At 34.1% G+C, this 13,811-nt stretch overlaps 1 protein-coding gene across 13 annotated transcripts in view; it reads right to left on the bottom strand.

The window, feature by feature from the left end:
• PPHLN1 (periphilin 1) overlaps nt 1-13,811 on the bottom strand; it is a 142,011-nt gene that overhangs the window by 48,420 nt on the left and 79,780 nt on the right. For all 13 annotated transcript variants that reach the window (XM_004274441.3, XM_033436544.2, XM_033436549.2 and 10 more), the window contains one exon: nt 161-301. In XM_004274441.3, coding sequence (XP_004274489.1) covers nt 161-301 — 141 coding nt within the window. The remainder of the gene's footprint in view (nt 1-160; nt 302-13,811) is intronic.

Here is a 13,811-nt window from a genome sequence, read left to right as displayed (position 1 = left end):
TCAAATCAAACATTTTTTAGAATTTTTTACATTGTAATTTCAGGGTCACAAATGGAAAAAGACAAAATGAAATATTTATTCAATAAATATTTACTGTAACTACTGTGTACAAAATGACAGGAACAAAAGATTTTATACTTTAAGCAGACTGGATTCTCACCTGTTCAATCTCTTTGGTTTTTGAGGCTATTGCTTTAGAGCGACTGGTTAGCTGACTGTCTTCGAATAATTCTATGCCATCTGTTGCATTTGTCTCAGGTTCTTCTGGCTGGTCAATGAACAATGGTGCCGTGGATCCCGCCTTTAAAAAGAATTAGAAATCTTTTATTACTTTCTTAAAGGACATACAGCATTTTAGATGACTGAATATAAGCACCAATTGGCAGATTATCTCAAGAGAAAGTGCTAAATTTAACCTGTCTTAAGAAAAGAAACACTTTCAATCTTGCTATGCATAATGAACTTATGTGAGAAGGATTAAAGAGGAAATGATGGCTACTTTTTAAATCTTAGGTAAGACAAAGCCTCTAGGTTTATTCCATTACAAAATTATATTTCATACTATATTAAGACAGAGCTAGAAGGTTTTGTCCTGTAACTATTCCTTAAGCAATCTATATAAGAAACACAGAAGAAAAAAGTCCAACTGGAAGTGAGAAGTGTGAACACACATAAGCAAATATATTACACAGAAACATAGAAAAGGACTCTACTTCAGAAGTTAAAAATACCCTGCCTCCTGTAACCTAAGAATTTATTGAAATAACTGAAAAGAAAACAACTCCAAACAGCAATAATTATTACTTCAACAATACTGCAATAGTTCATTAATGAGTAAATGATCCCATAAAAAGCCCAAGGCCGATTATCTTACTTTCTAAAAATACTTTTGATGAAAAGAGGAAAACTAAATAAATGAGGGAAAACTATTATTTAACTACAATGCATTAGTTTACTCAAAAATTTATTCTATGATAAATGCCAAGCACTGCTCAAGTGACACTAGATCTATCAATGAACAGAACAGACAAAAGTTCTTGGCTTCATGGAGCCTGCAGTAAGCAGTAACTTGGAAAGAGTAAAGTTTGAGCTAATATATTTTACTGTTGTATATTTTAGTTGGGTGGGAGGTGAAGGAGGAAATAAGAAAACTGTACTTATCACAAGTTTATCAAAAAACTTACGGTTTTTGTGATTGACGTAGCAGCAAACAGCAGTAGGTTTACAGAAGTCACAAGATATATATTAATTAGTGGTATTTTTCACCTGTAAGAGCAGTGGCATTCCAACATCTAATGTGTTGTACACTGCCACAACCTCTTTAGAGAGTAATTTGGCAATATTTATCAAAATGTACCACATATCCCTTTCACCAAGCACCTTCACCTGTAGGAACTTAATCTACAGATACACACATGAGCAACGAATGCTAAGATATGGTTGCCGTTAGTGGCAAATGATTGAAAACAACCTAAACGTCCATCAAGTAAATTATGCACTATCTAGAACCATGGAATACTAAGAAATCATTTAAAAGAATAAGAACAGTCTAAATATACTGCATAATGTATCCTAATTTTTCTCCTGGCAAGTCCTGAAGGTCATTCCCCATAAATATACTGCCAGTTGTGTCAAAAACAAAAGGGAAGAGGGAAGCATGGGTATATATACCTTTATGCATATATATGAACACACTATCTCTGGAGGGATATAACCTATGGGGAAAAAAATGATAGAAGAGGCTGTCTCAATAGGGATAACTTAGAAGACACTGTACCTATTCCAATGCCTTTTGAATTTCTGACATGTGCATGCATAATCTACTTTTTTAAAAAACCTGGTTTTTATAAGTCTGAGTTATATATCTTAAGGGATTTAAATTGAAAGTATACGAATCATTTAAGGGGAGAGGATTCTGGGAAGACAGCAGAATAGGAAACACTAGCAATCTGTCTCCCAACCTACACAAAAAATTACACTGGCATAATGTCTGACTTAACTATTGTGGAACTCTGGACTCTGCTGAAGTCTTGTCCCTTCCGAGGAAGACATGGGTGGTAAAACTGAGGTTAAATTCAGCTCTTCACACAGTAGCAGCTGCCCATCTCCCACCCCTACCCACTTGGCAGGAAGCTGTGTACATGTTCCTAGAGCAGCTTACACATTGCTTATGGGAGTCAGACTGGGGAAAAAGTACCCTATCCTTCAAATATCAGGGAACTGTGCTCCGATCACTGATTGCTGCTTCTGATCAGAGGGGCAGACAAACAGGCGAACAGCCATTATTATTATACCTCCCCCGACTGTTGCAAGCCCCTCTTATTCTGACTGAAGTGACTTCCAGGGGATATAAAGGACCAGAACCCTCCCCCCTTCATTTTTCACACCTTCCTCTTTTGGGAGCCAGACATTAAAGATAAGAATGTTAAAAAAAAAAACTGTATACATGGGGGAAGTTAGAAAGTAAATGGGCACAACAAGGGAAAGGCTCAGAAAGAACAGAGAAGACTTTGTTTACACCTCAGACTGATCCTCAGTACAGAAACAGCCAACAATAAAAAACAAACAGTAACAACAACAACAACAAACCCAGCAAGCCCAGGGGAACAGGGGGAATCTGACTTACAGAGTTACCACATTATTAGATTCAAATGCCCAGTGTTCAACAAAAAAAATCACAAATCATACAAAGAAATGGCAAAGTACTGCTCATTCAAAGAAAAAAATGAATCAACAGAAACTGCTCCTGAAAAAGACCTAATGGCAGATCTACTGGATGAAAAAACTTTAAAATAACCATCTCTAAGATGCACAAAGAACTAAAGAAAGTTGTGGGAAAAGCCAAGAAAGCAATGTGTGAACAAAATAGAAATATCAATAAAGAAATAAAAAACCTAAAAGGAAATGAAAAAGAAATTTCATAGCTAATAAGACCAATAATTACAATAAAAAATTCACTAGAGGGATTCAAAGGCAGAAGAAAGAATCAGTGAACTTGAAAAACAGGACAAGGAAATAGGAAATTATTGCCTGAAGGACAGAAAGAAAAAAGATTGAAGAAAAGTGAACAGAACCTAAGGGATCTGTGGAGCACCATCAAGTGGACCAATATACACTTAATATATACATCCTTCTGGGAATCTCAGAAGGAGGAGAGAGAGAAAGGGGCAGAGAAGATACTTGAATGAATAATGGCTGTAAACTCCCAAATCTGATGAAAGACATGAATATAAACATCCAAGAAGCTCAAAAAAACCCAAGATGAACTCAAAGAAGCTCAAAAGACACATTATAATCAAACTTTAAAGATAAAGACAAAGGGAGAATCTTGAAAGCAGCAAGAAATCATCATCATCAATACAAGGGGTCTTCAACTTAAGATTAAGCAGATTTCTCATCAGAAACTTTGGAGGCCAGAAGACAGTGGACTGATATGTTCAAAGTGTTAAAAGAAAAAACTGCCAACAAAGACTGCTATATCCACCAAAACTGTCCTTCATAAGTGAGGGAGAAATTAAGACATTCCCAGATAAACAAAAGCTGAGGAAGTTCATGATACTAGATCTGTCATGCAAGAAATGCTTAAGGAAGCCCTGCAAGGTGAAATGAAAGGACTCTAGATGGTAACTCGAAGCTGTATGGAGGAATAAAGAGCTCAATGAAGTTAAATGCATAGTTAAAACAGCTAGTATTACTGTAAATAGTTGGAAACTGCACTTTTTATTTGCAACATGATTTAGGAGACTATGACATTTAAAGAAAAAAATTATTAGTGTGAAAACTAGTATCACTGCAATGTTGGTTTATAACTCCAAGTCTTATTTTCTAGATAATTTAATATGCTAATGTATTTAAAATAATTATTAGTTTATGGTTTGGGGCGGCACACAATGTATAACGATGTAATTGTGGAACATCAACAAATGAGGAGGTAGAGACAGAGCTGTAAAGGAGTACAGGCTTTGTATGTTATTGCAGGTAAGCTGGTATAAATTTAAATTAGTGTTACAATTTTAGGATGTTAAATGTCTTCTCCATTGTACCCACAAAGAAAACAGCTATAAAATATACACAAAAGGAAACAAGATAGAAATTTTAACATTTCACTACAAAAAATCAACTAAAAACAAAAGAAGACCTGAATGCAGGAAATGAAGAACAAAAAAGTTACAGGGCATATAGAATACAAATAGCACAATGACAGGAGTAAGTCCCTCCTCAGTAATTACTTTCAAGTGTAAATGGTTTAAATTCTCCAGTCCAAAGACAGAAATTGGCAGAATGAATAAAAACATATGATCCAACAATATGTTATCAACAAGAGATTCACTTGAGGCCCAAAGGCACAAACAGGTGGAAACTAAAAGGATGGAAAAAAGATATTCCATGCACATAGTAAACAAAAGAGAGCAAGAGTGGCTATAATAATATCAGACAGATAAACTCTAAATAAAAAAAGGTTACCAGAGACAAGGACATTATGTATTAATAAAAGTTTCAATAAAGCAAGAAGATATAACAATTACAAACATTTACACACCTAATGACAAACTATAAAAATATATGAAACAAAACCTGACAAAATTGAAGGGAGAAATAAACAGTTTCACAATAATAAGTAAGGAAATAAGTAAGGGAATAGTGGGCTTAAGCAACACAATACACTAACTACATCTAACAGACATATACAGAACAATCCACCAAACTTCAACAGAGTATACATTCTTCTCAAGTGCACATGGAACATTTCCCTGTATTGGGGCACATATTAAGTCTCAACAGATTTAAAAAGAAAAATCTGGAAAATTCACAAAATTCTGGAAATTAATGTACTTTTAAACAAACAAAGAAAAATCACAAGGGAAAGTAAGAAATACTTAGAGATGAATGAAAATGAAAACACAACATACCAATGAAAAGAAAACAAAATGCAGTACACACACACACTGCTATACTTAAAATAGATAACCAACAAGGACTTACTGTAAAAAAATTTTTAAAAAAAGAATGTACTCCTAGCCCATCCAAAAACCCCAATCAATTTCCCAAAATATCACTAAAGTATCTTTTAAACCTATTTAAAAATCCACTAAGGAATTCTAAATAATATAAAGCATTTAACACACACACACACACACACACACACAATATAGTACACACATACACAGTGGAATATTACTCAGCCTTTTAAAAGAAACAGGAAATTCTACAATATGCTACTACATGGATGAACCTAGAAGACACTATGCATAATCAAATAAGCCAGTCACACAAAAAAATACTATATGATTCCACTTAAGTACTTAAAGTAGTTAAAATCATAATGACAGAAAGCATAATAGTGGTTGCCAGGGACTGAGGGAGGGAGAGAATAAACTGATAAAATTGCTTTGGAGAGTTGTTGTTTAATTGGTGTAGAGTTTCAGTTTTACAGGTGAAAAGAGTTAAGGGGATGGAGGGTGGTGATGTGCATAATAATGTGAATGTATTTAATACCACTGAACTATACACTTAAAATGGTTAAGATGAGCCTTAAATGACACAATAGACCAGATAGATTTAATTGATATTTATAGGACATTCCATCCAAAAACAGCAGATTACACTTTCTTCTCAGGTGCACATAGAACATTCTCCATGATAGTTCACATCTTGGGTCACAAATCAAGCCTCAGTAAATTTAAGAAAACTGAAATCGTATCAAGCATCTTTTCTGACCACAACGCTATGAGGTTAGAAATCAATTACGGGGAAAAAAACGTAAAAAATACAAACACAAGGAGGCTAAACAATACGTTATTAAATAACCAAGAGATCACTAAAGAAATCAAGAGGAAATCAAAAAATACCTACAGACAAATGACAATGAAAACATGACAATCCAAAACCTATAGGATGCAGCAAAAGCAGTTCTAAGAAGGAAGTTTATAGCAATACAAGCCTACCTAAAGAAACAAGAAAAATCTCACATAAACAATCTAAACTTACACCTAAAGGAACTAGAGAAAGAAGAACAAACAAAACCCAAAGTTAGCAGAAGGAAAGAAATCATAAAGATCAGAGCAGAAATAAATGAAATAGAAACCAAGAAAACAATAGTAAAGCTCAATAAAACTAAAAGCTGGTTCTTGGAGAAGATAAACAAAATTGATAAACCATTAGCCAGACTCATCAAGAAAAAGAGGGAGAGGACTCAAATCAATAAAATTAGAAATGAAAAAGGAGAAGTTACAACAGACACCACAGAAATACAAAGCATCCGAAGAGACTACTACAAGCAACTCTATGCCCATAAAATGGATAACCTGGAAGAAATGGACAAATTTTTAGAAATAGAAAGAAATAGGAAGAAATAGAAAATGTGAACAGACCAATCACAAGTAATGAAATTGAAACTGTGATTAAAAATCTTCCAACAAACAAAAGTCCAGGACCAGATGGCTTCATAGGTGAATTCTATCAAACGTTTAGAGAAGAGCTAACACCCATCCTTCTCAAACTCTTTCAAAAAACTGCAGAGGAAGGAACACTCCCAAACTCATTCTATGAGGCCACAATCACCCTGATGCCAAAACCAGACAAAGATACCACAAAAAAAGAAAATTACAGACCAATATCACTGATGAATATAGATGCAAAAATCCTCAACAAAATACTAGCAAATAGAATCCAACAACACATTAAAAGGATCACACACCATGATCAAGTGGGATTTATCCCAGGGATGCAAGGATTCTTCAATATAGGCAAAGCAATCAATGTGATACACCATATTAACAAATTGAAGGAGAAAAACCATATGATCATCTCAATAGATGCAGAAAAAGCTTCTGACAAAATTCAACACCGATTTATGATTAGAACTCTCCAGAAAGTGGGCACAAAGGGAACCTACCTCAACATAGTAAAGGCCACATACGACAAACCCACAGCAAACATCATTCTCAATGGTGAAAAACTGAAAGCATTTCCTCTAAGATCAGGAACGAGACAAGGATGTCCACTCTCACCACTATTATTCAACATAGTTTTGGAAGTCTTAGCCACGGCAATCAGAGAAGAAAAAGAAACAAAAGGAATACAAATTGGAAAAGAAGAAGTGAAACTGTCACTGATTGCAGATGACATGATACTATACATAGAGAATCCTAAAGATGCCACCAGAAAACTACTAGAGCTAATCAATGAATTTGGTAAAGTTGCAGGATAAAAAATTATTGCACAGAAATCTCTTGCATTCCTATACACTAATGATGAAAAATCTGAAAGAGAAATTAAGGAAACACTCCCATTTACCATTGCAACAAAAAGATTAAAATACCTAGGAATAAACCTACCTAGGGAGACAAAAGACCTGTATGCAGAAAACTATAAGACACTGATTAAGAAAATTAAAGATGATACCAACAGATGGAGAGATATACCACGTTCTTGGATTGGAAGAATCAACATTGTGAAAATGACTATACTACCCAAAGCAATCTACAGATTCAATGCAATCCCTAGCAAATTACCAATGGCATATTTTACAGAACTAGAACAAAAAAATCTTAAAATTTGTATGGAGACACAAAAGACCCCAAATAGCCAAAGCAGTCTTGAGGGAGAAAAATGGAGCTGGAGCAATCAGACTTCCTGACTTCAGACTATACTACAAAGCTACAGTAATCAAGAGAGTATGGTACTGGTACAAAAACAGAAATATAGATCAATGGAACAGGATAGAAAGCCCAGAGATAAACCCATGCACCTATGCTCAACTCATCTATGACAAAGGAGGCAAGGATATACAAGAGAAAAGACACTCTCTTCAGTAAGTGGTGCTGGGAAAGCTGGACAGCTACATGTAAAAGAATGAAATTAGAACACTCCCTAGTACCATACACAAAAATAAACTCAAAATCGATTAGAGACCTAAATGTAAGACTGGACACTATAAAACTCTTAGAGGAAAACACAGGAATAACACTCTTTGACATAAATCACAGCCAGATCTTTTTTGATCCACCTCCTAGAGTAATGGAAATAAAAACAAAAATAAACAAATGGGACCTAACGAAACCAAAGCTTTTGCACAGCAAAGGAAACCATAAACAAGACGAAAAGACTACCCTCACAATGGGAGAAAGTATTTGCAAACGAATTAACGGACAAAGGATTAATCTCCAAAATATATAAATAGCTCATGCAGCTCAATATTAAAAAAACAAACAAGCCAATCCAAAAATGGGCAGAAGACATAAATAGACATTTCTCCCAAGAAGACATACAGATGGCCAAGAAGAACATGAAAAGCTGCTCAACATCACTAATCATTAGAGAAATGCAAATCAAAACTACAATGAGGTATCACCTCACACCAGTTAGAATGGGCATCATCAGAAAATCTACAAACAACAAATGCTTGAGAGGGTGTGGAGAAAAGGGAACCCTCTTGCACTTTTGGTGGGAATGTAAATTGATACAGCCACTATGGAGAACAGTATGGAGGTTCCTTAAAAAACTAAAACTAGAATTACCGTATGACCCAGCAATCCCACTACTGGGCATATATACCCAGAGAAAAACATAATTCAAAAAGACACATGCTCCCCCAGTTTTCATTGCAGCACTATTTACAATAGCCAGGTCATGGAAGCAACCTAAATGCCCATCAACAGACGAATGGATAAAGAAGATGTGGTATATATATGCAATGGAATATTACTCAGCCATAAAAAGGAACAAAATTGGGTCATTTGTAGAGACGTGGATGAATCTAGAGACTGTCATACAGAGTGAAGTAAGTCAGAAAGAGAAAAACAAATATCGTATATTAACGCATATATGTAACCTCGAAAAATGGTACAGATGAACTGGTTTTGCAGGGCAGAAATTGAGACACAGATGTACAAAACAAACGTATGGACCCCAAGGGGGAAAGTGGTGGGGGCGGGGTGTGTGATGGTGGGATGAATTGGGAGATTGGGATTGACATGTAGACACTAATATGTATAAAATGGATAACTAATAAGAACCTGCTGTATATAAAAAAAAAAAGATACCTGTGTCCCTACTGCCACCTAATGGTTCTTTGAGCATTAAGGTCTCCATTGCGTAGTTCTTTTTTTCCCAACTGCTGACACTATACCAATAAACTGGCTAAATGTGACCATATCAAACTATGTACCACTAGTCTTACTGTGGCAAAACTCTGGGGCTCATTCTGGCTTCTGGAAAAAGTCATGTTAACTGTCTCCTTTTTCCTCTTTGCATTTGGGAATGTATATCCCCGTACTCCCCATGGTTGTTTGGTGTAAGTATCCTTTTAAAAAAAGATTGTTTTATTATCTATCCACTGTGCAATAAAAGTGATGTGGAACGTAAAAAAAAAAAAAAAAAACAGTTAAGATGGAAGTTTTATGTTATATGTATTATACTACAACAAAAAATAATTTAAGAAATAAATCACAATATCAGTATATGGTTTCTAACACTAGACAGACAACAGTTCATTTCAGATGATGTCAAGAAAGATTATTTATACTGTGTTCTGACTACCCCACAGTCAAAATAATTCTGCCACTAGATTCCATCTTAGTTAGGTCAATGCAAAACAAACAAAACAAAAAGTTATTAAAACACACTCAAAATAGGAACTTCAAGCTTCATCATAATTCTAGACCTACATACAAAAATATAAATTGATAAGCATAATAAACACATCAGAGTAGATGAGTTTTGGGAAAATAAAAGGCAAGTAACGAAGAGAGAAATAACTTGAATTGACACTAAAAGAGCTCATTAGTTACAGTAATCAAAACAATATGATACCAGCATAAAAAGAGACACATAGGCCAAATGGAACAGAACTGAAAGTCCTGAAATAAACCCATGCATATATGGCGAACTAATATTTCACAGAGGAGGCCAGAATACTCAACGGAGAAAAGAAAGTTTCTCCAATAAATGGTGCTGAAGAAATCAGGTTATTCACATGTCAAAGAAGGAAACTAGAGCCCTAACATACACTATTCACAAAAATTGACTCAAAATGCACTAAAGACTTAAATGTAAGACTGGAAACCATAAAACTCCTACAAGAAAACAGGAAAGAGAGTTCCTTGATATGGGTCTTGGCAATGACTTTTTAGATATGACATCTAAAACACAAGCAACAAAATAAAAAATAAACAAGTGATATTATATCAAACTATGAACCTTCTGAACAGCAAAAGAAATGATTAACAAAATGAAAGACAAACTACAGAATGGGAAAAAATATTTGCAAATCATATATGTGGACAAAGAGTTAATATCCAAAATAAAGAACTCATACAACTCAATAGCAAAAAAAACAAAAAAACAAAAAAAACCCCACACAAAACCAAATAATACGATTAAAAAATGGGCAAAGGACCTGAATATAAATTTTTCCAAAGAAGATACACGAATGGCCTACAGGTACATGAAAAGGTGCTCAACATCACTAATCATTAGGGAAATGCAAATCAACACCACAATGAAATATCACCTCACACCTCTTAGAATGACCAGCCTCAAAAGGACAAGATGTAACAAATGCTGGGAGGATGTGGAGAAAAGGGAACCTTTGTGCACTGTTGGTGGGATTGTGAATTGGTACAGTCGCTACAGAAAACAGTATGAGATTCCTCAAAAAATTAAAAAGAGAACTACCATATGATCCAGCAATTCCACATCTGGGTATATATTTGAAGAAAATGAAAACACTAACTCGAAAACGTACATGCACCCCAATGTTCATAGCTGCATAATTTACAATAGCCAAGATACAGAAGCAACCTAAGTATCAATCAACTGATACACAGACAAAGAAGTTACATGCACAATAAAATATTATTCAGCCATAAAAGAAAGAAATTCTGCCATTTGCAACAACATGGATGGACCTTGAGGGCACCATGGTAAGTGATATAAGCCAGACAGAGAGAGACAAAAACTGTATGATCTCACTTATATATGGAATTGTTTTAAAAACTCATAGAAAAAGAGATCATATCCATGGTTACCAGAGGTGAGGGCTGGGGAGTAGTGGGGTGGGAATTGGATGAAGGTGGTCAAAAGGTACAAACTTCCAGTTATAAGATAAATAAGTACTGAGGACGTAATGTACAACATGGTGTTTATAGTTAACAATGCTGTATGGTGTATTTGAAAGTTGACAAGAGAGTAAATCCTAAGAGTTCTCATCACAAGGAAAAAAATATTTTTCTTTTTTGTGGTGTTTATATGAGACAATGGATATTAACTAAACTTACTGTGATAATCATTTCACAATATATGTAAGTCAATTCATTATGCTGTACACCTTAAACTTATACAGTGCTGTATGTCAATTACATTTCATTAAAACTGGAAAAAAAGAGCTTATTAGTAATTAAATTTAGTTTAGTTCATTAGATATATATTATCCAAGGTACTGGAGGGAAAACAAGACATGAGATACATTCTATCTATCTATCTATCTAAATAACTAGACAAGTAAAAGAAATTTTTAATAAAGGCAATATAAGGTCATCAGTGAAATAGTGGCAAAAAACTTTACAACAGGAAAGGAAGAAAAGTGGAATCAAGAAAGATATTGAGTCTTATTATCTCGAGCACTATTGATTTCACTGAATGGATCTGAATTTGAAAGAGGGCCATGGAACTTGGGCATACTTCACTAGGGACAGGGTAAGCGGAAAATAACACCTGATACATGGAAACAACATAATTCACATTTTCACATTTAAATAAGAAACATTTAAAATTTTTCTTCTGCAGCAAGAAGCAACAACCTGCTCTACTGCGACATTCTAATAATCTCTGAATAATTTGCTTTTCATTTTGATAGCCAAAAGCAAAACTCTCATGGCCATATATTTACAGATAGTAAATTATATCTCTACCAAACTTGACTGCAAGCTCTTTGAAAGCTAAGATGATGTCTCTAATGCAGTGTTTGATACAAACAGACACAGAATGAATATTTAGTGAATTTAAATAAACTATGAGAAAGCCAGTATAGTATTATTTTCTGAAAATACATGCCTTAAAACACTAATCCTAAAATTAGCACTGTGAAAAAAAATTCAAGCCAAAAATTTGATAAATTATGCAAATTTTATTATTTATCCTCCTGTCACAGACCACTGATGAGCATATTAACATATTAAAATCTCTGAAAAGTGCTGAAGTGCCAAAATCAACCTACTCTTTTAAATCTAGCATTTCCCAAATGTAAGGGGGCTAACAGAATCTTTTTTGTTCTTCCTCAGACCACTAAGACCCTTCAGAATTATCATTCTATCAAATACTTTGGGAAATTCTCTATTAGAGTCCAAAAGGTAAATGTATGCAAACTGTTACAGAAGAATGAACTATAATATTCCTGAATATTTAAACATATCACTGAATTTACCTTCAATTTCACTGGACTCTCTATAAACTACATGGTCTCCCAACCAAATTGCTTAAAACTATATTGATGACAGCAAGAGAAGATAAACTGGAAACTTAAATATTTAATCTCCTCTCTATTCAACAGCTAATATAAAGATTGTCACAATCAGATTTAAACACACACACACACACACACACACACACACACAGCACTATGCCAAACTCTTCCACAGCATCAAAGTCCTTTTTTCCTTCCACCATATTCTTTCAAATCAGAAAGGAGTTTATAGAACCAAAGTCAAAATTCTCAAAAAGTTTATTTCTCATAAAACATAGATCACTGAAATGAGCAACTATTTAAAAACTACCCAAAAACAAATGTGACTATCTGTGCCCAAAAGACAGAGTATCGTTAAGAATTTCTCAACTGCTTTATCTCCAGTATGGAAAAGTATCAATGTAACTTGAAGAACATTTAGATGCTACAAGATTGATAATGCTGCTCAACACTCATGATGCACACCAACTAACAAACATACTCAAGTAATCTCAACCCTGTTCTCACCTTGCCTTTGGTCCAACAAAAAATCATGTCTGACCTATGACCCACATATAGATTTTTAGGATTACTGACTTCTCATTAATTCAAAACCTAGCAAATTCTGGGCATATTTTAGAGAAAAAACAAGAAGCCTGAAAAAAAAGTCTTTCTAGACCCAATGTCACTGACTATTCAGAGTCAAAATCCAGTCAAGCAATGAAAAAAGACTATAAATAGAATATTTAAAATCTGGAAAAGGTGGATAATGAGATTTTTTTTTTAAATTAAGAGGTATCAAAAATGATGAGGGGGGAGAAAGAATTTATCTTAATAAAGCTTTGCTAATTGAAGATTTAGGAAACAAAAAATTAAGTATTTTTGGAAGTTTTTGGTTTAAGTACTCTGAGAAAAATTATCAGCTGTCCAAATTAGCAATTTTAAAGCACATATTTCTATTATTAATATAAAAACCATTATTCTAAATTATTAAGGAAAATAGGCAAACTGACCCTATTAATGTATTAGTGTATTGTTCACGCTTTTAAATAGTGCTAGAAAGGTACCAAAGAAGGACAGCTTGATATATTTATATCTTTACTTGAAAATACACGTAAATATCTATTATTATAGCCACAGTAACAAGGAAACCTTGACCTATTTAAGAACAACTGATAGCTAAATGACAGATCAGCATTTTAAAAAAGAAAGGCTCTACTTCTGAGTACTGATAGGGTTTGTACTGGTTTGTACTTTCTATGAGCAGTGTACATTAGTAATTTTGGAAAGGATCTTTTCATAGTGTATTAAGATGTATGTAGGTATACAATTTGTACATCGAATTCTAATGCTTGATCTGTTTTATCAA

This window comes from Orcinus orca, chromosome 11 (genome assembly GCF_937001465.1).
Source record: "Orcinus orca chromosome 11, mOrcOrc1.1, whole genome shotgun sequence".
Lineage (NCBI taxonomy): Eukaryota > Metazoa > Chordata > Mammalia > Artiodactyla > Delphinidae > Orcinus > Orcinus orca.
This window is presented reverse-complemented; position numbering and strand designations above follow the sequence as displayed.